This window comes from Chiloscyllium plagiosum, unplaced genomic scaffold (genome assembly GCF_037043375.1).
Source record: "Chiloscyllium plagiosum isolate Xiang-an unplaced genomic scaffold, Cpla_swu_hap1 HiC_scaffold_53X, whole genome shotgun sequence".
Lineage (NCBI taxonomy): Eukaryota > Metazoa > Chordata > Chondrichthyes > Orectolobiformes > Hemiscylliidae > Chiloscyllium > Chiloscyllium plagiosum.
In genome coordinates this window covers 16,786,690-16,813,606 of record NW_028270191.1, presented here as the reverse complement: position 1 = coordinate 16,813,606, position 26,917 = coordinate 16,786,690, and the positions used below count along the sequence as shown (strand labels likewise).

At 40.2% G+C, this 26,917-nt stretch overlaps 2 protein-coding genes across 7 annotated transcripts in view; one reads left to right on the top strand and one right to left on the bottom strand.

Annotated features, from left to right (window-relative positions):
* LOC148134655 (uncharacterized) overlaps positions 1-26,917 on the bottom strand; it is a 268,788-nt gene that overhangs the window by 80,507 nt on the left and 161,364 nt on the right. The window contains exons 1-3 of one of the 6 annotated variants that reach the window (XR_015755775.1): positions 4,011-4,067; positions 2,761-2,863; positions 1,700-1,793 (exon numbers count right to left, since the gene is read on the bottom strand). The exons of 3 other annotated variants lie outside the window; for them this stretch is intronic. The gene's annotated coding sequence lies outside the window, so the exon portion shown is untranslated. 2 more of the 6 variants (XR_015755777.1, XR_015755776.1) reach the window with 2 other exon arrangements.
* Positions 4,249-26,917, top strand: part of LOC148134657 (uncharacterized) — a 48,094-nt gene continuing 25,425 nt past the window's right edge. Inside the window, exons 1-7 of the mRNA XM_087985615.1 lie at positions 4,249-4,405; positions 8,297-8,495; positions 12,257-12,588; positions 13,583-13,728; positions 18,408-18,569; positions 18,707-18,861; positions 26,040-26,130. Coding sequence (XP_087841741.1) covers positions 4,362-4,405; positions 8,297-8,495; positions 12,257-12,588; positions 13,583-13,728; positions 18,408-18,569; positions 18,707-18,861; positions 26,040-26,130 — 1,129 coding nt within the window. The 5' untranslated portion in view covers positions 4,249-4,361. The remainder of the gene's footprint in view (positions 4,406-8,296; positions 8,496-12,256; positions 12,589-13,582; positions 13,729-18,407; positions 18,570-18,706; positions 18,862-26,039; positions 26,131-26,917) is intronic.

Below are 26,917 nucleotides of genomic sequence, written 5' to 3'. Positions count from 1 at the left end.
ATGGTGGAGAGACAAAAAAAAATAAAGAGTTAGTGTTAGTCCCAGACCAGAAGTCTTGGGATAAAGCCCTAAAGAGGTTATTTAAAGCTGAATATATTTAAGCTCAGGTGTATAATAGCTCCAGGAAGAAGCTACCTGTAGTTTCAGTCTATAGGTTAAAATCACAAGGGACTTAAATCTTACTGAGGTGTTAGAGACAGGGATTCTAAGGCGAGTACTGTATGAGTGGTGTTTTGAGTGCAATATAAATGTTCTTGTTTTCCTTTTCAATGTATAAGGAAGTATTTTGAAATTAACAGGATTATACTTTTATTGTGTAAAAATATTTGAATAAAACAAAACTGTGGATACTGAAAATCTGAAACAAAGTATTGGAGAAACTCAGCAGGTCTGGCAGCATCTGTAGAGACAGAATTTGTGTTAAGTAGATAGTTTAATTAATTCTATTTTCTCTCTATAACTTCTGTTTTATTGTTAAACCAAAGTGTGCAGCATTGCATTCTTATATTTCAGTGAGAAACCACTTAATTAAAACCAAAACAAATCAAAATATGATCTATCAAGACAGATAGCTGGGATCATAACAATAGCGAGATGGCTAGGTAAAGCACTGTTACAAAAAAATCAGCCTGATAAAATGAAAATAGATTTCTCTTTTTCAACATTCAAAGGGTTATAAGAGAAACTGTGCAATGGTTGCACAGGTTTCTACTGCCCCCTAATGGAAAACTCTACTAGGTACAATCTTCACAACCTTTAGGTTCAAGAGAAAAATCAGTAGACTTATGAGGACAAAGTGTCCAGGTGTCCAAAAAAAAACTAAATCTGCAGAACAAAGGTAAATTAAACTAGATATAAAAACAGAGAATAAAGAAGACACAAATACAAGGTTTGTGACACAACAATGACAATATGAGATCAATCACTGGTGGTACTACAAATTATTTTTTCAGAGAAAGTAAAAGCACAGAAACAAGCTGTTTGGCTCAACTACCAGTGTTTATACTTCAGATGAGCTTCCTCCCATCCCACTTAATTTAACCTCATTAACATATCTTTCTACTTGTCTCTCCCTTGTGGAAATAAGTTTTCCCAAAGGCTTAGGTGGAGGTAGTCCCAAAACTTTAATCACATGATCTTCTCCCTCTAGATAACCAAGCCCATACTCAAGTCATTGGTTGGTGATGCACAAAGCCTTTCCATGTTATCTGAAAAATTAACAGACTCCTCATTAGCAGATTGGATGATTCTTGACTGTTGGTGAAAAAGCATGTTTAACCATTTGCAATGTTTTTATAATTATTCCCTTCACCATCAGGACAGATTACTAAAAAGTGCTGGAAATATGGTTTGGAGAGGCCAGGGCAGGTGCAAATACTTGGTGATATGCTTCTCCCAAGGTGAGGCAGAAATTGGGCTTATGGGAGCACCACTTCCTATCCATTGTGGATAAAAGTCTGGTTAGCAGGTGTAAGGTACTGTCCATATTGCTGCACGTGGTGCAGGTCTGGCCCATTCCACTTCATCTGGAAATCAAAGATGGACCGTGTCCGCAGGGACACCATGTATAAAGCTCTAAGTAAGGAGGGGGAAGAACATACTCAACACTGCCATCATCCCCTGATGACCACCTTGGTGTACAGCTGCATCAAGCAATACATAGACCCTTGATATAGAAACACAAAGTGTCACTACATACGGAGGTTCTACCTGTCCCTGGTATTATGAAGAATGGGTGTGGCCTTGGCGCTACGAAATGGTCCAAGCAGCTGGAACGTTCTGTATCACTCGTCCTGCATGGAGAGATTTGTAAAGAAAAACATCTTTGACCACAAGTCCATCAGGCAATGCTCAGCATGTAGTGACCTTGAGCCCCTCGGGAAAAGGAAAGCGTGGTTCCTGTCATGTGGCTCCCTGAGCAGACTGTCAAAGTCATTTAGCAGAATGCCTGATTGCCAGAACTTTCCAACCAGTACCAAGATATAGCTTGGTTGGTGGTGAGAAGGCACTGGCTGTCAGATCTTGCCCAGACTCTCTGTGTCACCGCATGCTACCCTCAAAGCAGCTGAACTGGTGAAGAAACTGTCATACATCTCCTTCTGGAAGGTGCTTTTTGCAAAAAAAGTCTGGAGAGAGATGCAGTGGTTTTTGTCAAGGTTCACCCTGAGCAGCTCTGTGATACAGGACTCTGTGCTCTGTTCCCTGGAAAGCACACTGAAACAAACATCGAATGCACCTGGAGGATCATCAACTTGATGAAAGATGCAGTTTCATTTGTCCAAACCTGCTGGACTTCCAGCGTAAAGAGTTGATCTTGACCAAATTTTGCAGACTGGAACCTTCCTAGGAATAGGACTATGTGCTGAGGGATGCACTAAAGCTTGGGGCAATAGCTGCAAGACGAGTGGCATACGATCATCATCTAAAGTCTTTCAGCCAAAGTAGAATGGGGGCCCCTTCAGTTATCGGACTTTCTCAGTGCCTCAAATGTATGCAAATATAGTCTTGTATAAGTAAGAAATGTCTTTTTTTAAAAACAACTGCAGGGAATGAGTCGACTCTCGACTCTGATCTCCAGCACCTGCAGTCCTCTCTTTCTCCCAACCGCAAGGAATGCCAACTTTCCAAAGTTATTCATGTGCAAAGACTGCACAGAAATGCTTCAGTAACTGTGTATGCATATGAAGAGTTTTTTTATGAATAAAGTATATTTGTCCAATAAAATTAACTGAAAATGTTAAAAAATGAAAATAAACCCACTTTTTTCAATGTTTCTCTGATTTTTCTCATAGGTTGACAATGTCTGGGAAAAATCAATCTTTAATTCCTGAAGACTCCAGGGCAATCCTGGAGGGTTGGCAACCTATAACATCAAACAGAATGATCAACACATCAATAAGTCTGAGGAAGACCAGAATCTTAAACCATTCTTTCCAAATTTTGTGATCTGACATCCTGGGTTTATTCATTCATTTTCACTTTATTGTTAATACCAAAAGTAAATTAATTTTACATACTTGTCTTGTTCATTAATAATGAATTACATACAATGAGAAAAATGTTACAAAATTACTGAAATTTGTATTAAACTGTTCCCAGCAAACTTAGAATATCATTGAGTCTACCCTAAGTACATATTCTTGTCCATACATTAGCTCCTATGAAAACGTCTGATGGAAAATGGCACAAAGGAGTTCAGGAACATCAGAGGAATTGTATGCTTGTCCCTGAATGCATCCAGTAGTAATAATAACAAGGGCTGATCCTCATTGCTTATCAGACTTTTTACTTCTGCCAAAATTCACAGTTGCAAATGTATACTTCAAATCCAGAGACTTATCCAATTGCCAAAATTCTTGACCCATCAATTCATGTTAGACAACACAAATTTCACAATACTGTACAAATACATGGAACTGGTACATGAACGTTGGTCATCTGGATTGCCAGTAAGGTAGCAGATGTTATCTCTCCTTAACAGTCTTATGGATCGAGTACTATTACACTCTAAGTCAAACAAAAATGCTGCCAAAAGACCAAGGGCCAGTGACTATAAACAGTTGCCCTGCAACAGACTCCTCCGTTCTGGTGTCAACTGGGATGACTTTATTACATATTCAAATTAAAGGGGCATACTGGAATTAAGAATCTAACAATGACCATGAATCTATTGTCAATTGTCAGAAAAACCCATCTGGTTCACTAATATCATTCAGGAAAGGAAGCTGCCATTCTCACCTGGTCTGGACTACATGTGACTCCAGACTCCAGCAATGTGGTTGACTCTTAACAGCCCTCTGAAGTGGCCTAGCAAGCCATTCAGTTCAAAGGCAATTACAGAAAAACAATAAATGCTAGCCAACCAGCCAGCGATGCTCACGTCCCATGGGTGAATAAAATAAAACAAACACAACAATCTAGACTTTAATTAAAGCATAAAGAAAACGTGCAAATCAAATAATATAATCATGCCCAGTGTGCGCAATGCATGCCCACTCTCTAATGCCCACCTGTCATGGAAAGCTTCATGACACAACAAGTTTCGCTCACATTCCGCCGCTGGCAAGAGCTCGAAAGCAATCTCGCGAGAATTTGACAATCTCGAGCGGGTTGCCCCGGTGATGTTTTTGCTCCACGGTGGTTGATTGGACCATTCGGCGGAGAAACGGACCAATCGAGTACTCAATTTTTTTTAGGAACTGAACGGGAAGATTTAACTTTGGAAGAAGCGAGTCGCCGTGACCTGTGGGTTTAGCTAGCCGGTGCTGAACTCAACGCTACGATCAGAAAACGTAAAGCCGTCAGGAGAAGTTGTGCAGACAGTAGAGATCTTGATTATTTAAAAAAAACGAGCTTCGCCAATGATGGCTGCCGTGAGGGGAGAGTCAGGTTCGACCGCTCCCAGGTGAGTATATCCAGTAGGACCGATCGGAGCAGCCTTTTGTTGTTTCTTTCTTGAGACAGTCCCTGACCAGACATGGTTAGAATAACATTCCACCCGTCAGGTCAACCGTATTCATTTGTATCACTGATTTGATTTATGACGCAAATACATCGTGGTGTATGCACGTTAATATACAGTATGTTGTTGGGCTCAGTTCTTAAACGTAAGTACCCATGCTGATTGATGTAATTGTAGCAATCTCTCTTGGGGTGCTGGCCCATTTCGAGCACCACTCTAATCTAGACTCATGTGCCTTTCAGAATCGATTTGAGAGTAGCATAGACAAGAAACTTAACTTCAGGCCCACCTTGTTGATGTTTCCTGAGAGAGGGCGAGCGATGAAAAGAATGCAAATCTAAAATGCACAATGAAAATCAAAAAGTACTGGAAATACTCAGCAGGTCAGGCAATATCTGTGAAGAAAGAAAGAGTTAATATCTTAGATTGAAGAAATGATGTCCTGTTTCTTTCCAAAGATGTTGCCTTACCTACTTCCAGCATTTCCTTTTTTTCAAATTTCCAGCATCTGCAGTACTTGTGCCTTTCTGAGATGGGAAAATTGTAGGTTATGTCTACACAGAAAAGACTGGAAATGTGCAGGTCAGTTAGCATTTTTGTACAGGACAGTCAATATTTTGGGGTTGTATCTTTCTTCAAAACTTAGAAATCAGAAATGCGCACGCTTAATAAGATCAAGAAAGGAGGGGAAGTATTGTGGAATGGTGGCTGGATGGTGTAATGAATCACATCAGTCAACTACCTGGTGAGATGAGATGAATGTATGAGGAACGTTTTGAGGATTGTGGATATATACTCAATGGATTCTAGAAGGACTGGGGGGATCTAATTGAAACATGCAGAATACTGAATGGCCTTCAGCATAGATGTTGGGAAGATTTTTCTATTGTAGGAGAGACTAGGACCTGAGGGCACAGCCTTAGAGTAAAGGGAAGACCTTTTAGAACGGAGACAAGGGGAAACTTCTTCAGCCAGAGAATTAATTGAAATCATTGGTACAGAATGCTGTGGAGGCCAGGTCATTGCGTATATTTAAGACTGAGATAGATAGGTTCTTGAGTATCAAGGGTTACAGGGAGAAAGTGGGAGAATGACAAAACTTGAGAAACTTATCAGCCATGATTGAATGGAGCAGATACGATGGGCTGAATGGCCTAATTTCTGCTCCTATGTCTTATGGCCTTATGGAATAACAAATCATTAATTCAACTGTTTTCAGAGCAGTAAACAGCAATTCACAGCAAGTTAGCATGCAAAACACTGGTTATTAAGTTCTGCTAAGTCTACAGTGTTTGTCTTATCATATGAAACAATGAACGTTACGCTTTCCCCTGTCAGTTAGTCATATAACTCTCTTTACTTCACTCCTGAGTTTCAAACCTCAAAGCCTAGCAATGACTCACTGTCAGCATTCTGCTGAGAAATGATCACTCTGTTGCAATTTGCCAGTATCTCTGTTTAATTTCTAACCTGAGATTAGAAAAGGGTACTGCAAGCAAGAAAATAGACAAATGGATGTTGCAAGCTAAGTGGTGACACCTTGGGATTAAGCACATCATTTACTGGAAACAGACCATGGTCTGAGAGAGGATTTATGTATTTGGTACAGTGTGGCTTGGTGTTTTACATAGAACATAGAACAGTACAGGCCCTTCGGCCCTTGATGTTGTGCCGGCCTTTTATCCTACTCTAAGATCAGACTAACTTCCTTGTACTATCTTTCAATGTGCCTGTTCAAGAGTTGTTTAAATGCCCCCAATGAATTTGACTCTGCTACCACTGCTGGCAGTGCATTCCATGCACCCATCACTCTGTGTAAAGAACCGACCTCTGACATCTCCCCTAAACCTTCCTCCAATTACCTTAAAATTATGCCCTTTCGTGATAGCGATTTCCACCATGGGGAAAAAGTCTCTGGCTATCCACTCTATCTATGCCTCTCAACATCTTGTACACCTCTATCAAGTCACCTCTCATCCTTTATTGCTCCAATGAGAAAAGCCCTAGCTCCCTCAACCTTTCTTCATGAGACATGCCCTCCAGTCCAGGCAGCATCCTTGTAAATCTCCTCTGCATCCTCTCTAAAGTTTCCACATCTTTCCTATAATGAGGTGACCAGAACTGAACACAATATTCCAAGTGTGAATTAACCAGGGTTTTATAGAGCTGCAGCATAACCTCGCGGCTCTTCAACTCAAACCCCCTGCTAATGAAAGCCAACACACCATATGGCCTTCTTAACAACCCTATCACCTTGGGTGGCAACTTTGAGGGATCTTTGGGCATGGACCCCAAGATCCCTCTCTTCCTCCACACTGTCAAGAATCCTGTCTTTAACCCTGTATTTGTTACGACACAGAGTAAACTCCCCTGCTTAATTTGAAACCAGCAACACAGAAAAGATTTATCCTGTGCACTAATCTGAAAATTCGAGAAGCCAAGAACCAGTTAAAGTAAAAATTAACAACTTAATTTCTTAAATTATAACAGAGAATTATTAACTAACAACTATTTACAATTCCTTACTTTAACCTATCTGTTACCTTCCCTTCTATAATACTAATCTGATAAAACTCCTGATTATGATTTACAAAACAAAACTTTTTATCTCAAAACCAGGCATCTTTAGTTTTTTTCTGAATTCCAGTGTTCTTTTCTTCTTAGGGATTTCTGCTTCATAGGTTACTGATCGATTAAAGGTACTTTTTAAGAGAGCTATTTTTCGGACAGTCTTTACATGCTGGGGCTTGGCAGATCTCCTCTCAACTGTTCAGCTTTCCCCAGACTTGTACTCCCAAAGCATCGAATTGTATCATTGGCTTTTAAGATTTGAACTTTTAATTTAAACTGACCTAATTCAAATCTGTTTTGTTGTTTCCAGGCAACCAGCTAATCGAGTTGTTTGACCAAATGTTACATTATATTTCTTTTCAGAACACTTGGTTCTGTCAGGTAGTTCTGTTGCTTTTAACTCTCTTAAAGGTACAGTACTCCCACATCTTCATAACATATTCTACATTCAAATTCAACCTTCCAAAGTGACTGACTTCACACTTTTCCAGGTTGAACTCCATCTGCCAGGTGTCAGCCTAGTTCTGCATCCTGTCACAGCCCTCCACACTATCCACAACTCCACCAACCTTTGTGTCATCGGCAAACTTAATAACCCACCTTTCCACTTCCTCATCCAAGTCATTTATAAAAATCACAAAGAGCAGAGGCACCATAACAGATCCCTGCGGAATACCACTGGTCACCGAGCTCCAGGCCAAGTAGTTTCCTTCAGGCCACCATCCTCTGTCTTCTATGAGCCAGCCAATTCTGTATCCAGGCAGCCAGATTTCCCCATATCCCGTGCCTCTTTGCTTTCTGAATGAGCCTACCATGGCGAACCTCATCAAACACCTTGCTAAAATCACATCTACTGCTCTACTTTCATCAATGTGTTTTGTCACATCCTCAAAGAATTCAATAAGGTTTGTGAGGCATGACCTGCCCCTCACAAAGCCATGCTGACTATCTCTAATGGTAACTGCATATTCATTCTGTGATCTTGGCCAATCTGGTGGCAAGGGAGGAATCTATAAAGTTAATGCTTAAGAGACCTGAATCCCATGTTGACTTTGCAGGCAAAACGTGTGCAATACCACTCCAATTGTTAAGTACTTGATGAAACCTCCATGAATGTTATAGGTACCCATATGCTTGATGATCATTTTCAGTACACTGTTACCTGATAGAAAAGTAATCTGCCATCATTTTGTTTTGATATAGTTTGCAGTGTAATGCACTACAGAACTTGGTGCTGAAAATAACGGTCTGATCTTTTGGCAGAAATGAGTGTCTCAATCAAAAGGCTCGACCTGTGAAGCCAACTGTGGCCAACAAAGAAAACTGTCCAAGACCAGTGAGGCCAGAGAAAGGAGCTGCTGTGCATGGCAGTAGGCTACCTATACCGGTGAAAAAGTTAAAAGTGAAATCTGTTCCAGACTTCAAAAAGTTACATCAACAGTGGGATAAAAAATTTCTGAAGGTAAGGGTATTATCCAACACACATAACATTGCTATGCATTCAAGAGCTGGCTGATCTTTAATGTAATATTGGGGAAGTTTTTTTTAAATAGGGATATCCCCAGAAGTGGGACATGTTTCTGTACAGGCTTGGATTCTTTTCTCAAAAAGAGATGAACGGTTGGTGACCTGATAAGTCTTCAAGGAAATTAGCATTTGGTAGGGTAGGTGTATGCAAAGGAAAAAGAACATTTTAATAAATTAAACTTTAGGTCCCAATTATACCCATGAGGAAAGTTCGAATGTTCATCTCCTAAACCCAAGACATTTAATTTTAAAAGGATTATTGAGTTTTGGCAATCAGTCTTTCACTGAGGGGCTCTGGTGACACTTCTGTAGTAGGAAAGATTGAACAATTTATTTATATTACCTATTCCTTCAAGTGCTCCAATCTGTCCATTTTGTATACAAATGAGATCATCTTTTGACTTGGTTCTCCTGGTGAGAGCCATGTTTGCTGAGAGCATCTGTCAACATAACTTTTTTTTAATTCTCTCGTGGGCTGTGAGCATCACTGCCTGGGCTGGAATTTATTACCCATCTCTAGTTGCCCTTGAGAAGGTGATGGTGGGCTGCCTTCTTGAACAGCTGCAGTCCCACAATGTCCTTAGGGAGGGAATTCCAGGAATATGACCCAGTGATAGTGAAGGAACAGCAATATATCTCCAAGTCAGGATGGTGATTCCAAGTTACACATGGTTCTGTTGCCCGTGTATCTGCTCCCCAGTCCTTCCAAATGGAAGTGATTATGGGTTTGAAAGGTGCTGTCCAAAGTTCTTTGGTGAATTTCTGCAGTGCATCTTGTAGATAGTACACACTACTACTGAGTGTTGGTAGTGTAGGGAGTGGATGTTTGTCAGTGTGGTGCCCGTCAAGTGGGCTGCTTTGTCCTGGATGGTGTCAAGCTTCTTGAATGTTATTGGAGCTACGCTCATCCAGGTGAGTGGGGAGTATTCCATCACACTCCTGACTTGTGCCTTGTAGATGGTGGAGGCTTTGGGGAGTCAGGAGGGGAGTTACTCACTGCAGTGTTCCTAGCCTCTGACTTGCTCTTGTAGCCACTGTATTTGTATGGTAAATCCAATTGAGTTTTGGTCAATGGTAACACCCAAAATGTTGGTAGTGGGAGATTCAGTGATGGTAATGCCATTGAATGTCATAGGGCAGTAGTTAGATTATCTCTTATTGGAGATGGCCATTGCCGAGCATTTGTATAATGCAAATGTTACTTGTACTGTGTGAGAATCAAGGTATATATATCAGCCAGTCTAGTTTTGGAGTCGACCCCCAAAGTAAAAGCCAAAGTCAAGAATACTACCTCAAAGAAGCATGAAAAGCATGATTTTAACCATTCAACAAGCTTGTCTTTGACAGGCTGTTCTGCAAATGATCATTGTAACCAAACAAGCAAAGTCTATTTCACAACTTATTTGAAAAAATGTATTCTGTATATGCTGTCTGTACATGATTTTTATTTTGTGGCACACAGTAAGGGCTATTAGTGGTGGGAATGATCATTTCAATTCCACTTTGATTTTGGTGTGCTGTGATTGACCACTCCTCAGCCAGATGGAAAATGAAATGGTTTTGTACACTGGATTTCACATGCTAGTCATCTTCCAGCTATGACTGTTTAATGAGATGCTGCCACCTGCTAAACCTTTTATGCTCTGATTCATATCAAGCAGGAGCTAGGTGCACATTGCCTGCAGCTCCCTTCCAAGTTGAGGTGGATTTTCATCTCTAAGTCAAGCTGGGTCAGAGGTGAATAGAAGTCTGTGTCAGCTGTGGCTCAACTGGTAGCACCTGCCTGTAAATCGCAAGGTTTTAGGTTCAAATTCCTCTCCAGGTTTTCAGCACATAAATCTTGGCTGATAATCCAGTGCAATGCGGTATTAATATTTCAAATAGATATCAAAATACAAGATTTTACAAAGCCCCCATCAATTTATTGAACATTATATAATGTTATTAGTTCAAAGTAAAACTGTTAAAATACAAATTTTCTACATGTTTGGCGACTGTTTTGCACTTTCCTAGCTGGTTATTATTACGTGGAAGCAGTGTGAATGAATTTTGATCATGCATAATTGCAAACTGTAAAGGGCTTCAGTCATCAACAAGACCACCTATAGAATTTAATCTCCCTCCAAGAATAATTGCTTCTTCTGTTTCGGAGAGAGTTTGGTATAAACATTTGGTGTATTGGTCACACCTGAGACTTGGATCATGCTTCCTTTTTCCCAATTCTATCCACAAGGTGTTAGAGGTTTCATGACTGCCAGTGTCCTTCTGATCACTTAATGGGGGAGTCATTTAAGTGTTAATTTAAGCATGCGTAGGACATTGTTTTTCCTTCTATGTGTTCAAACAATCCTAGCTAATCCTATCCTTGACTTGATGTCTGCATGCATGTTTTCCAGCACAAGTATTATTATGTCTCTTCCGCCCTACCTCCTTCAGACATGGACATGCAATTTAGCACACCCATCACTGTCCTAGCGAAGTTGACAAAATATGACATTTAGGACCTCTGTTTTGTTTACTGCCGTGCCCCATACTTTGCAAGATTTTAGAATTACCTGAAATGTGTTTTACAATGATTAAGTTGACATGGAGCTGCCTTGTGTTCACTCTTCTGACTCACTAGGTTGAAATTAATACCGATGGATAATTTATAAAAATGGTAGTTTACAACTTAAATCTCGCTGAACAGAGAGAGACATATTGCCCCAGGTTTTGCCTTGCACTCATAGGGACAAACATAAAATTGCCAATTTCAAATGACCACAACAATTTATACGATAGGGGAAAAGGTTGATGATTAGTTAGTAAGTCAACTTTGGTTGGCTGACGTTTTGTCAAGGAGAAGGCAACAAGGAACTATAAACTCCCCAAATTCCCTGGTAATTCAACAAGGTGTAAAACGTTGTACTCAATCAGCCCAGGCTTGCAAGACCCAAAACAAAACATCTATTGATTAGATATGATTGGGCAACACTAACTGAACAATCCTGAGAATGCTTAAAAAAAGCTACTCCAGCAATTCATTGCAAGAGGATCAATTCTGTTCATAATGTATATATTTGTGTCTGGTAGAAGTGACATATATTTGTATGCAGGAACTCATTCTCTACAAACATAAAGAATATCTTTAAGGCTTGCACATTTTAGAATTACCCAGGAGCGTGGGGAACCTATAGTTCTCTGTGGCTTTTCTCCATACAATGTCTCAGCCAGTAAGAGTCAACTTGCCACCCAATCAGCTCACTCTTCTCCTTAAGTATAGATATTATAATTCCCTTGGACTCATCTGGACAAATAGAAGAATGCCAAATTTCAAACAAAAAGCATCAGCAACATTTTTCTTCTTTCAGAAAAATGGTGCTTAAATAAAACCTTGTAAAAAGACTTCATTACCTTGCATTTTGTGCACCACAATTTAGAACCTTTAAAACGAGATGTCTTTCTCAAGCATTCAAAATGTTTTCTTGAGTTAGCTTTGCTACAGTCCAGGTTATGTATTTGTATTCTAGACTGAGAATCTGCAGCAAATACTATAATGGAAAATTCCCTGCATTTAATTTCTTCTTTTGATTGCTTAATATGTGTCTAAATTGACAGGCTGAATTCACTGAATTGTCATGTTTTAATTTGAATGGTTTTATTCCAAAGGCAGTTGATAATTTATTGGATATTATTATACTTGATTTATTATTTTAGAAACAAACAACTGCCAAAAAGGCCTGCACTCAGCCAATTCCATTTACCTTCGCAACATCCAGGGGAGCCAAATCAACTCAGCCTTTGAGCACAGATCATAATATGCGAGTGACATCATCTGCAATAACCAAGAAAGAGTTGGCTGAATCTGAGGGAAGTTATCTAGTCGGTGCCAATAATGCAATCGGAGCTACAGATCAGAGTGTAGTTGAATCAAAACCTATCCAGACCCAAGGCTGTCGGCTGACAGTTCACCAAGAGTGCAGAGACTTGGGTTCTAGCATTGCAACGCTGAAGCTTGACCAGAATGAGATGGCAAACAAAGAAAATGAGTAAGTATGCAAAATAATTTCTTTTTCTCTCTCTCCTCAGTATTTGTGAAAGAGAGCAGTAAATCAAGTATACCATAATCTACTTAACCAGTATTTCATAAGGCTTCATTATTAATTACATGCATCTTTCTAAAATTAGTTTAATGTGTAAAGTCATGTAAAAGGCTGATTGGTAATAAATTGGTGGAATGTTGTACTATGACATGCTACTCTTTTTCCAGATGTATATGCTCCTGTGAATGTTGGTTAGGTCAGGTGGCTAGACTTTGATGCAGAATGATGCTAATGGTGCAGGTTCAATCCTTTTCCAAGCTTTGATAGTTCATGAAGGACTGCCTTCTTGTCTTGTCCCATGCTGATGTGATGTGTTGCCCCTCAAAGTATATCACCACTTGTTTCTTTCTAACAAAGAGAGATGCCTCTGGTTCTCTTGGACCATGGCTAATTATCTTCTATTTCCTGCACAAGCTGACTGCAATGTGGTCAACAGGGCACAAAGTGCTAATTCATGTACTATTAGAACAAATTAATTAGTGAAAATACAAATGTGAACTTTGATCTACTGTAAAATGAATTGGAGGTTGATCTTGTTGATTCACAGTTTGTCACTTTGTTGCCTTCAGCATTTTAAATTATCCTCCTTTATTTTTACAAGTGAGCCTAAACAGGTAGATTGTGAATCTGTTCCTGAACTAATAGCCAGAGGATAGAGTCCATTGCCTTCTAATTGTGTAATTGGGAAGAGGGTGATGTATCAATCTTCTTGAATTTGTTTTAAGCAGATAGAATGGCTTCAGCCAAACTACACAATATTAAGTTTAAAGCACAAACCTATATCATTCTTATCTTCCATAGCTGGTTATTGTATGAGAAATATTTTTAACATTGTGGAGTCCTCAAGTCATCAACTGCATTCAATGACCTTAAGCTTCTGGTCTGTCTGGTTTAGTACTTATGTTAATAATGGAGTTTCACTGTTCTTGGCTGTCTCCAGCTTTGTTCCTTGCCAGGCAAATATCACTCCAAGTAAAGCCGAGAGTTCCTACATTCAGAATTCAGCACCTGAGATCAAGCCGCCTTTGCCACCAGAAAAAGCACAACTAGAGGTCCTACGGACTAATACCATTAAACCAAATACAGGTATTTGGAATAAATACTTCAATGCAATCTCAAAGAAGGCAAAATGCATGTGGGGACATGTGTGATGGACCCATTATTTTAAGTGGGTGACCCATGTAACCTCCAGTTGACCCAAATATACAAAACTCAAGTTCACTTTCGTTAGGATTGCCCATCCTTTATTACCAACAGATGTGATTGGCAATGTGGAGAGAAGAATTGTGGAAGCTTTGCCCTATTCCCATGCTGTGACCTCCCTTGAGTCCCAACACAAAAGTTGAATAAAAGAGAGAAATTATATTGCTCAAAGTTTGGGAGAAGATTTGTAGCTCGGGGCTCGTTGTTGTAGTTCTGTTCGCCGAGCTGGAAATTTGTGTTGCAGACGTTTCGTCCCCTGTCTAGGTGACATCCTCAGTGCTCGGGAGCCTCCTGTGAAGCGCTTCTGTGATCTTTCTTCCAGCATTTATAGTGATTTGTATCTGCCGCTTCCGGTTGTCAGTTCCAGCTGGAGATACAGCTGAAGCGGCAGATACCAACCACTATAAATGCCGGAGGAAACATCACAGAAGCGCTTCACAGGAGGCTCCCAAGCACTGAGGATGTCACCTCGACAGGGGACGAAACGTCTGCAACACAAATTTCCAGCTCGGCGAACAGAACCACAACAATGGTGTTGCTTTTCAGCTGCCTTTAGGAAAAGCATAACTCTTGCTTCATGCTATTTGTCAGTGTCATTCTCTTATTGCTTGACTGAAGGTGTGGCTGTTTTCTGTTCTGCAGAAGAAAAAAAAGGTTCAATATTAATGATGAGTTTAAAATTTAAAATCCATTATTGTAGTAAATGAAAAGATGAAGCAAGAGTGTAAAATTGTACACTGTAAACTTGCTTTTAGAATAATAATATTGATTAAAAAGATTGATTTCAATTGTCAGAAGGTCTCTCCCATTTTGAGTCCTTCAGTCTTGTGGATTGCAACATAGTCCTGGAATCTAGATGAGGAGAAAGTGAGGACTGCAGGTGCTGGACATGAGAGTTGAGAGTGTGGTACTGGAAAAGCACAGCAGGTCAGGCAGCTTCCGAGGAGCAGGAGAATCGACATTTTGGGCATGAGCCCTTCATCAGGAATGAGGCTTGTGGGCCGGGGGGGCTGAGAGATCGGCGGGCGGGGGGGGGGGTTGGGGGTGAAAGGTAGCTGGGAATGTGATAGGTAGATGAAAGTGGGGAAAGAAGGTGATAGGTCGGGGGGGGGGGGGGTGTTGTGGAGCGCTCCCCAACCTTCATCTACCTATCACATTCCCAGCTACCTTTTCCCCCCCCACCCCCTCCCATTTATCTCTCAGCCCCCCGGCCCACAAGCCTCATTCCTGATGAAGGGCTTATGCCCAAAATGTTGATTCTCCTGCTCCTCGGATGCTGCCTGACCTGCTGTGCTTACCCAGCAACACACTCTCAACTGGGATCTAGATGAGTTGAACATTGACTGAAAACTTGTGGCTCATTCACTACAAACGTCTGTGTGTCTAATAAATGGTAAAATTGTTCGCAGTGCAAATGCAATAATATTGGTATGGGATATTGACTTGAAAGTTTCAAATTCTAAATGTAATTGATAGACTTTGCATAGATAACAAACTGAAGATAGCATAATAAAACTACTTGTCTGGTGCATTAAAAAATTCAGACGGTAAACGATCTAATGGAAAATTTCCAAGTCGTTTTGGCATAATTTGACCATCTAATCAGAGCACAATTTTGTGGAAAAATAGGGCAAATGTTGTTCATACCAAGTTCCACCTCACATTCAGTTCTTTTCTCATTCGTTTATTTGCCATGGGCTTTTTGGGCCTTCCTGTGATGTGTCAGCCAAGTTCAATGTGACCAGGTTTTCATATTATAATGAGGGCCGTTGGCACTGCAGCACCTGGTTTCCTGTTTTTACAATCCAATCATAAGGTAAGTAAAATCTGAAAATTCAATTAGACTGACTTGTGAGGATGGGACCCAATTCCTCACCCTCTTCCCCACACTGAGAGCTTTTTAGTGTAGATATGGCACGTTGTCATTATTATAGAAGAGCGGCACAGGATGGAACAAAGGGGAATTGGACAGAATTTACTGCAAGGTCCATCTGAGCACATCTCTTTCACACCAGTGTATTACCCCACTTTCCCCTTCAAATAAATGAACATTTTTTCACCCACCCTCTCATTCTACATTGTAACAAGAAATCAGTCATTTTATTTTCTAATCAGCCTGTTAGAGATGTTATGACACACCCCTGGAGCAGTAGGACTTGAATCTGACCCTGCTTAAGCTGTTCAGAAATACCTCTGGAGCAGGTGAGACTTGAACCCAAGTCTTCTGACCCAGAGGTAGGGGCACTACCATTGCACCACAAGAATCCTAAATGAGAGGAGACTCACATGCAATGTTTTTTTAGTCAACCTGTTCATGGATGTAATCAGAGGTGGTTGGCCTTCTCATTCTCTACAGAAGAGGCATGGGTCTTGGCTGGCTGTCCTTTCATGACAATTGATCACTTTATATTGATGTTATTTCTGGACTGATACCAACTTTCATGTTTCACTGCAATGCTTGGCCTGCCCTCTCTGAACATGTGTTCCTGTGGCAGTATCAGGTGGGTGACCCCAGCTATTGTCATTCCACTGGATCCTTGATCTGTGTCCATTGATCAGTAAGATGGCTGAGTTAAAGGCAGCTAACAGATTCTAACATTCCCGAGAAACAACAGACTGCATTGCAGCTGCAGTGGTCTCCCCAGCCACCCACACTGATATCCTGATAAGGTGGAAACACCTATTGGTCTCTGGCCACTATTTAGGTGAGAGCCTGCAATAAAGTCCAGTGAACCTGACACCATCTCCATTGGTCCATTGTTCTGTAATTTGGCGAGCCTGCTCCATCAGTCTGTGCTAGATCATCAAAATGAAGGAAGTTGCCATTGACAGCGCTATCGAGTAGCCCTTGCTCAAGGAATAACCTCATTCTGTGAGTGATTTTTTTTTTTTAAGTATATTGCTGAAGACAAGAACTGTTGACTTAACTCTCACCTTTTAGTGTTGCACATCCTTGGATAGTTACTTGAGAGCCTTTATGCAGATATGCCATTAGCTGAGGATCAGTGGATAGCACTCATCACTTGAATTAGAATTAGCTATGCATACAAGTCTTAGTCCAGAGACTTCAGCACAAAATCTAAGTTGACACTTGTTACAGTACTGAAGAAACACTGCACTCTCAGAACTCACCTTGTTCGGTCCAATTTTAAACCAGAACCCTATCTTTCCCCCCCCCCCCCCCCCTCATATGGAGGGCATCTCATCTCTCATATAGGCATGAGAGAGCCTATGCCACTATTTTAATGAAGAACAGGGAAGTTCTTATGTATCCAGGCCAATATTTCTGTCTTAACCAATATTAATAAAAACAGATTGACTGACTGTTCATTATTGTTTTGCTGTATTGCTTTGTGCAAATTGGTAGCCGCTTATTTTCTGCATTACACCTGTGACTGCAAATGTGTTCCATTATTCACCACGTCCAGTTGCAACAATTGATGTTTATGACAAGTGGGCTCAAGGTGGGCTTGCTTGTGAAATTGCAGCATTTTGTTCACTTTTTATGTAGCAGCCTTGTTGTTTTGTTTGGCTGTATGTGACTTCTGCTAGTAATTCTTGCGCAAAAGATCAATGAAATATAAATCAAATGGTTCATAGGCTTAGTTATTCACAAAGATGGAATCTCGGGATGGATTGGACTTTCTCTTCGTTCACAGATTGATGCCAGTTCCATTTGCAAACAATTTCTTATAAACCAAACATACCAATTCACTGCCATGTGTGGGGTATAATGCCTTCACTAATAATCCCGAAACAAATTGGAGAAGAGGTGAAAATATCTTGTGTGTCCTCACATTGGTTAAATTATTCTCCATTTATGATACTAATGTGTAAAAATTCAAACTATTTTGGATGAAACAATTCACTTTGCTCGACCCTCAAAGTAATATTGTGCATGGATGACGGAGTTTGAATGCAGTATCAAATCAAGAGTCGTACTGAATGCCATTGGGTGTCATGTTCGTTTAAACTTCTTTTTAAAGGCACAATAGCTCACCAAATGTCAGATCTGTTTATCATCTGAATACTGTGATTTCCCACATGCATTTGCCTTTCACATTCATGATGGAATTTCTTATTCTCTTTCCGTAATGAGATATTAGAAGCAGCTCCCTCATCAAGTTGCAAAGTTATTCACGGCAAGCATGTTCTACATGGCTCTTCCCACAGCTGAATCTGCCGTTTTGTAACCATTTTGATTTTTAACCCCAACTATTTTTAAAAATTACCAATTTTCTTATTTCTCTCACATCAATCATCGAGATAAAGTGGTGTTATCTGTACAAATGACCCTTTATGCTTCAGATTCATGTTCCGAAATCATTTTACAATGGAAATTAATGTACTCTGGAATTCTCACAACAAAGAGACAAAAATGTGTTTCTGGCTGTTTTATATTATGTAGGCATTAAGATTGATAATTCAATATTCCTTTGAACCTCTTGAGTTGCAATATGTAGTGTAGTCCCAGTATGCTACACTTCCAAAAGTGATGTAAAATTTGGTGTTATGTTTCCATCATGGTGATTTGAAATAACTATTTTTCTGTATAATTGTAGACAATAGTGAAGATTTTGTGAGTAATCCAATGGCTCTACAGAGCATCCTATCGAATGTTGGAATTAATGTTTTTAATGTAACCAACCACAAACTCAGTCTGGCGCACACAATATCTATGAAAATGAATAACCAAAATCACGAGCCATCTAATCCAAAACCAGGTATTTTCCCCATTTTTGGTATCCCTTTTAAACAACTTTTGAAATTTATTTCAAACTCAAAACATTGTTTAGATTGGAAACTGTAAAGTGACCATGGCTGTAGGTTTTATTTCATTATGTGGATTCTCTTGGTGTAGGTAATAACAATGGTATGACACTTGGGAATGCCCCATCAACTCTTGATGACAAGAATATTTTCAGCAACCTCTGTGGCAAACCTAGCATGACAATACGAGCCCCTGAGAAGGACAGTGCACTCCATTGCAAGTATCCTGCGCAAAGTCCATATGTGGTAGGTCACTTTGAAAAGAATGCAAAAGGTATTTGCTGCAAGAAATCGCACATTCTATGTTTGTAAGCATTTTATGTTATGTTGGTTGGAGATCTTTGTCACAATCACCACTTGTACTGATTTACAAACAAAAACTTCTTAGCAAAAAAGAAAACACTGCTATGTTGAACTTTACCAGAGCTACTCAAGTCACCAGGGCTACTCAAGTAACCGTGGTATACAATTTTAGAGGCGGTTTCTTTTGGCTCATGCATAAGGTCCAAGACCAAGCTGTAAAACAAATTTGTAGCAAAGAAGGGCAATTATTATGGGGAGCTGGGATTCCTTGAAAACAATGTTGAGTTCGTGGTAGGCTTGATTCTCAATCCTACATGAGCTCTGCATTAAGGTGTTGGTGGAATATGGTTGATTATAAGACATTGGACTTGCAATATAGAATCTTTTGAGGTGGTTAGCATGCCACAAGTCATTCTTCCCACCACAAATGAAGGACATTTCTTGTATAGCTGATAAGGTGATTTTAGGATTTTTTTTCTCTTTCATTCATTCATTGAATGTGGGCATCACTGGCTGGGTCAGCATTTATTGCCCATCCCTAATTGCTCTTGAGAAAAATGGGAGTGAGCTGTTTGAACTGCTGCAGTCCATTTGTTATAGGTACACCCACAATGCTATTGGGAAGGGAGTTCCAGGATTTTGACTGAGTGCTGATGGAATGAAGAAAGACCCTGTGTTTCCCAAAAAGCCATCACCAAAAAGCTGGACTGTTCAATATGGCACTTAATTTGATTCAGTTGCAGGGAGCTGAAAACATTTCTTTTCTGTGTCTCCAATAAGTATAATTAACATTTCTTGGGGTATGAAATGTACCCGTACTGTACTTTAGCATCTGCTATCATTCATTTTTTTGTGGCTTCTTGCTGTGAAGTACCTGGTACATGCTATCCACTTCAGGAACTGCACTGCATTAAAACACTTGTGGAAACCCTCTGTATGCAAATTAGCTACCATGTTTTCTACATTATAACAGGAGTTACATTTCAAAAGTACTTAATTGACTGTTAGTTGTTTTGGGACATCCTAAGATTGTGAACTGTGGTTTAAGTATCTAATTTTCTTTTTGTCTGCATCTACTGATCAACTGGCAATTAACTTCCTTGAAAAAGAATCTCTTTGTAATTATATATGGGAGATTGAAAGAGAGACCATCTTCTGTAGCATTCATTTAATCTGATACCATGCAGCTTGTATTACTTCAACACACTGTTAATGATTGAACAACTAACATGTCTCCCTTTTTCAAAAAAAGACATGTTGTTGAAGTTTGACTCATTAGGACAGAGTCGAAAGAATACCAAATCCCAAAGGGGACAAATATTGTCCTGCATGAGAAGAGGGTGCTGATTGGTTGGTAGAGGTGTTGCCATGGAGAATGTACCAGGGAACAGTTAACTGTCAAGCTTTTGTTTAAATTCAAGCACTGCAAGTCAACTCTGATTCTTAAAGGCATGAAGACACTGAGTACATGAAAGTGTAACTAGCTGATATAGCACACATTGTAGGACAGCTTGAGTGATTTTCACATAGGTAAAAACAAGGACTGCAGATGCTGGAAACCAGATTCTAGATTAGAGTTGTGCTGGAAAAGCACAGCAGTTCAGGCAGCATCCGAGGAACAGGAAAATCGATATTTCGGGCAAAAGCCCTTCATCGGGATTTTCACATGCAGCACAAAAGTCTGGTAGCAGCGCAAGGCCTTGGGATCAACCCAGACATACATACCTGTCTTAAAAACAGAAAATTCTGGAGAAACTCAGCAGATTTGGCAGCATTTGGGGAGAAAGAACCAGAATTACTGTTTAAAGTACAACTTGACACTTCAGAGCCGAAGGAAGTAATATTAGTTGTAGAGAAGTGATGTAAATTCAGACTAGATATTAATAACAGTCTATATAGGTCATCTCTGAAAGCATAGTCATGAATACAAGACACTAGAAGGAGGTGGGGGGAATAACATGTAGGACAGAGATCATGGTCTGAAATTATTGAACTCAAATGTTGAGTCCAGAAGGCTGTAAAATGCCTAAGTGGAAATTAAGGTGCTGTTCGTCCAGCTTGCATTGGGCTTTACTGGAACACTACAGTAGTCTAGAACAGAAAATGTGCACATAAGAGCAAAATGGTGTATTAAAATGGCAAGTACTGGAAATCTGGGCCATTTTTACAAGCGCAACATAGGTGTTCTACAAAATGGTCACTAAGTCTGCATTTGGCCTCTCAATGTTGAGGAGACTGCATTGTGAGCAGCAAATACAGTCAACTAAGTTGGAAAGAAAGTACAAGTAAATGTTTGCCTCACCAGGAGGGGTGTTGAAAATATGCTTCTATTGTATTTTTCTGAGCAACCTTGTTCAAAAATAATTTGTAAAAATGTTTTTGGACTTGTGTAAGAGCAGTAACCTGTCTGATGTGTCCACTAATGTATGAGCTACCCAAGACACACCAAAAATGATGTTCCTTTTTGTCCTATCATGTCTATGACTGGTTCTGCACAGCATGAATTGGCTAAATTGTTGAGTGAGTTGCTATGAATAGTTTGGGATGGATCTTCCACAGAAATGGTAGAGGGTTTCTTCACCTTCATGAAGACCAATCAGGGCTTGCAAATTGATACCAATATTGTTCTTGTGTGTTTGTTTGCTTTTGATAACCTATTTGCTAGTATACCACGTTACTATTGTCATGGTGGTTGAGACAATTGTCTGTATTCGTTGAACGTATCAACTTAACTCAGGCAGCTGGAGTTCAGTTTCAATGACATAATCTATGCATGAATAGATTGTGTTGCCATGGGATTCCCTCTAGATACAGTTCTCACTAACAACATCGTTGATTGCCACAGGAAACCTTATATCGTGAGGCACAGACAACAGTGGGTTAGTGTCTTCCCAACTGGCTCCCAATAACTCTGAAATTTGCTGCATGCAGCTTTATTGGTATTTAATGCTAGAAAGCTACATTTTTTGCTATCTAAATTCCAAGCCTTGGCTTTTGCCACAAGGTTAGCTAGGTGGACGTGACAGGATATGAATTCCCTGATTGCACCGGTTAACAGTCCCAATCAGGAAAACTTGGCTGACACATAAACAGGAGTGTCAGAGATTCTGCTCATTCTCGGAGCTGGCTCTGAGGGAGCTGGGTCAGTGTCAAGGACTTTCCACCTGTAAATAAAGTATGACTTGGTGATGGGATACTGACCTCTGAAGTTATTTCAGTGGCAACAAGAGAAAAGCACGGTCCTAAAGAAATTCACTTGCAATAGTTATTTTTTGAGTTGTATCAGCATTTCTGGCATCATGCTATTATTTGGGAAGCTTGACTCATTCGATTCTGCCATCGAAGATTGGGCCCAGTATGTGGAAAGAATGCATTATTTTTTCTGGGCAAATGACAATGGGGCAGATGAAAAGCAACAAATAATTCTGACACCTTGTGGACCCACAGCTTTTTCAGTTATTAGGAGCCTAACTTTCCCTGAGATACCAGGTAAAACTTTTTTCAAAAATTGATAGATTTAGTTAAGGAATATTACAGCCCCAAGCTACCTCCTGAGACACTACTGGTTCGACCCTGCAATTCGAGAACCAGGGGAATCCATTTCGAGATTTTTGACTAGATTAAGACAACTACCAGAGGCATGTGACTTTGGTTTAACCCTTAATGAGATGCTGAGAAACTGTTTGTTTGGTATGTGGGATTAATGATGTAACCATGCAAAAGCTCCTACTAGCTGAAGCCCAACTGCACTTCAAACAGTCCCTACAACTGGCTTTATCATTGGAAAATGCAGCAAGTGGAGCATATGAGTTATAGGGTATTCTGATGGAAATGACACCTTTGCCAGCCCGACTGAGCTTGGGGAACACCACTTGAGGTGAAAGCAGTTGCACAGCCTCACTCAGGAACAGATCCTGAACAGAGGGGCCCACAGTAAAACCCCAAAACAAAGCCAAGCCTCAGCCAAATGGTTAACATTTTCTTCAGGATCTGGGCTGGTAAGCCATTGTAGTTGCTGCCAGTATGTGAACTTGAGACAACAAAAGAGTCCCACTAGACCTAAATGAAGTAAGAGAACTCAGGCCAGTATCCAGGAGAGTGCACACCCTGGAAAATCATCCTACATCTGGTCTGGAACAGTTAAATTGCTTAGCAACATCCAAATCAGAACCAATCAAAATAAACATCTGGTTAAATGGTCACCCAGTTCAAATGGAGGTTGATACTGGTGCAGCTGTATCAGTGATTACAGAATCAGTCTTTAACAAAATTCACTCTGGACTCCAACCCTTAGGTTTGTGCAAGACCTCGGCTAGACTGAGAACTTATACCAGGGAACCTTTACAGATGAAGGGTACAACTTCGATTCCGGTCTCTAATGAGAAGCAGCTGGTTTCGTTCCCACCAATTGTAGTAAAAGGCTTGGGCCCTAGCTTGATGGAGTGAAATTGGTTGAGAAAGATTCACCTTGATTGGCCCCACGTTTTCCAATTAGAAAATGGCTGCCTGAGTGAAGTCCTAATTGAATACTCGGAAGCTTTTCAGGAGGTTTTAAGGACTATCACAGGAGCCAAGGCTACCTTATGTGTTGACCAGGAAGGAATTCCACAATTCTGCAATGCCCGCACAGTGCTATTTGCCTTATGTGCAAAAGTAGAGTCAGAAATCAGGAGGCTGGCAAGTGAAAGAATCATCAAACCAGTGTAGTTTGCATAATGGGGAGCACTCGTTGTACCAATTATGAAGCCCAATGGGTCGGTTTGTCTTTGTGTGGATTTGAAACAAATGGTAAACAACTTTTCACAGCTGTATAAATACCCAATCCCTCGCGCAGAGGATTTATACACAATGCTGGCAAGGGGAGCTGTCCTTCATGAAGCTAGACAAGCCATGCATACATGCTGGTGTGAAGGATGCCTCAGAGAGGGTACAGAGTATTCTGAAAGGGGAGAGTGACCAGCAAGAGGTAGTTGTGCATGTTGATACCATCGACATAGGTAGGGAAAGGGATGAGATTCTGTCAAGACAGTATAGGAAATTTAGGCAGGAGGTTAAAAAGTAGGTCCTTGAGGGTAGTAACATCTGGACTACTACTGGTGCCACATGCTCGTGAGAGTAGGAATAGGAGGATAGAGCAAATGAATGCATGACTGAGGAGCTGATGCAGGGGGTGAGGAGTCACGTTTTTCGATCATTGGGATCTCTTCAGGGGAGAAATGACCAATTTAAGAGGGACGGGTTCTGCCCAAATTGAAAGGGACCAATATCTTTGTAGGGAAATTTGCTGGTGCTACTCGGGAGGCTTTAAACTAGTAATTGAGGGTGGGGTGGTGGGAATCAATGTGATAGTGAGAAAAGGCTGAGGCTGGTACAATAGTTAAGGGAGAACGAGTCAAATAGTCAGGTCAGACAAGAGCTTGGCAGAGAATGAGTTAAGACTGGTAAATTAAACTGCATTTACTTAAATACAAGAGGCCTGACAAGTAAGACAGATAAACTTAGGGTATGGTTAGGAACATGGGACTGGGATATCACCGCTTTAACAGGGACATGGTTCAGGGATGGACAGACTGCCAGTTTAATGTTCTAGGGTATAGATGCTATAGGAAGGATAGAAAGGGGGCAAGAGTGATGTGGGGGGTGTGGTGTTCTTGCTTCAGGATAACATCATTACGGCTGTACTTAGGATATTCCTGGAAGATATTCTTGGAAGTGAAGTTAAATGGACGTAACTTAAGAAAGGGATGATCACCTTGTTGGAATTGTATTATAGAACCCCCATCCCACCACCAATAGTCAGCAGGAAATTGAGAAGCAAATTTGTAAGGAGGTCTCCGATATCTGTAAGAGTGTCTGGGTTGTAATAGTAAGGAATTTTAACTTTCTAGACATAGACTGGGATTGTCATGGTGTTAAGGGCTAGGATAGGAAGGAATTTAAGTGTGGACACACAAACTTTCTTTTTCAATCTGTGGATGTGCTTACTAGAGAAGGAGCAATACTTGACCTTCTATTGGGAAATAAGCAGGGGAAGTAACTGAGGTGTCAGCGGGGGAGCACTTTGGGACCAGTCACCATAATTCTATTAGTTTTAAAATAATTATGGAAAAGGATAGACTGGATTAAAAAGGTAAAGTTTTAAATTGGAGTCGGGCCAATTTTGACAGTATTCGACAGGAACTTTCAAACGTTGGTTGGGGGAGGCTATTCACGGGTTGGGAAGTGGGAGGCATTTAAGAATGAGATAATGAGAATTCAGAGACAGTATGTTCCTGTTAGTATGAAGGGCAAGGCTGGTAGGTTTAGGGAATGTTGAATGACTAGAGAAATTGTGGCTCTGGTCAAGAAAAAGAAGGCAGATATTAGGTATCAACAGCTGGGATCGAGTGAATCCCTCGAAGAGAATAACTGCAGTAGAAGTTTACTTAGGAAGGAAATTATGAGGGCACAAAGGAGACATGATATAGCTTTGGCAAATAGAGTTAAGGAGAATTTAAAGAGAATCTACAAATACATTAAGGGCAAAAGAGTGGCTTTGTGTGTGAGAAATCTTGTCTCACTAACTTGACTGAGTTTTTTTGAAGAGGTGACAAAGAAGATTAATGAAGGCAGAGCAGCTGACATTGTTATACTGTGTATAGCTGTAATGTAACTTTTGTTTTCTCGTCATTCCTCTATTCTGTAACTAAGGATTGTCCTGAGGTACTCTGTACCTAAGATAGTGCCATGTGTTGGTGTTTTTGTTACACTGTAACTAATCTGCAACTGAAGAAACTGTATCTTTGTACCTAAGATGGGACTGTGACTTAGAAACTTTTCATTGTACTCATTTCAGTACATGTAACAATAAAGCTCATTCAATTCAAATTCCAGCTTTAAACATTTATACAATTCCCTGTGTTTTTCTTTGCATAACTATTCATGTTTCAATAGGCGCACTATGCTTGTGGTGGATGCTAGCAATCAATGGTGTCTCCTAGTGAAACTTGCAAAGATTTGATTTTCTGTAAAACTATATTTTTTGGGATGTTTTCCTGCTGTTTTCTTTTCAAGAACAAAAAGTGACTGACTGAGAACAAGTATAGTTACCATTTTTGTTCTAACTTTCTGTTTTCTCACAGATGGGAAGATCATCATACATGCCCTGCAATCGTCCTACACTTCCTCTTGCCTGGGGCCGTGCCTCCTGCATAGCTAAGCTGGGTACCAGAGGTAAGCTGCTGTAAAAAATTGCTATATTCCATGTGTAAAATGTGATATGGTGGATTGGGAATAACAGTCCATTTTTTTCACAGCCTCATCCTGAACCATCTCCTTAGTTTTTTTTCTTCTTCTTCTTCCATTTTGTTAACTGTCTTGACTTGTCGACTTGCAGAAGAGAAAGCTTGTGGTCCAAAACTACTGTATGACAATATAATTTGTATTCTTCATTTTAAAAAAAAATCTTTTTAGTCCAAAAATGACCAATGGTGCCAACTAATGCTCCTATTTGTAAAAATATCCAACTACTTTTAAATGGATATTTTTGACCATGTCAAGAGCTACGCCTATTATCTCCACATCAAGAACAACCTAATTCCTGAGAGTAATTCCTTGCTGAGCAATCTAGGAAGAAGAATGATTTGCCAACCAGTGTTCTACACTAAACCATTCTGCACAAAATCTGGTCATACTGTAGTGCAGCCTAACCCTGGTACTGACATGTACGAATCTTCTTGTGTAGATTTGGGGATCAGTGCCTTTATGTCACTCTCTTCAATCCAGTAATTGTAAAGATTCCCCTAATGCTGTACACCTAGTTAAGGTCAGTTTCAACTGATGACCTTTCCAATAAATGCATCTTTTGCAACTACAGGAGATGAACTATGTAATAGGAATCCTGATGCATGGAATCTTTGAGAACTTGTGGTGTTTAATATGCAGATGGCAAATTGTAGACTTGCCCTTCATTTTTGATACTGATTCAAACCTTGGTACAGGCACCCACTGGTAGAAAATC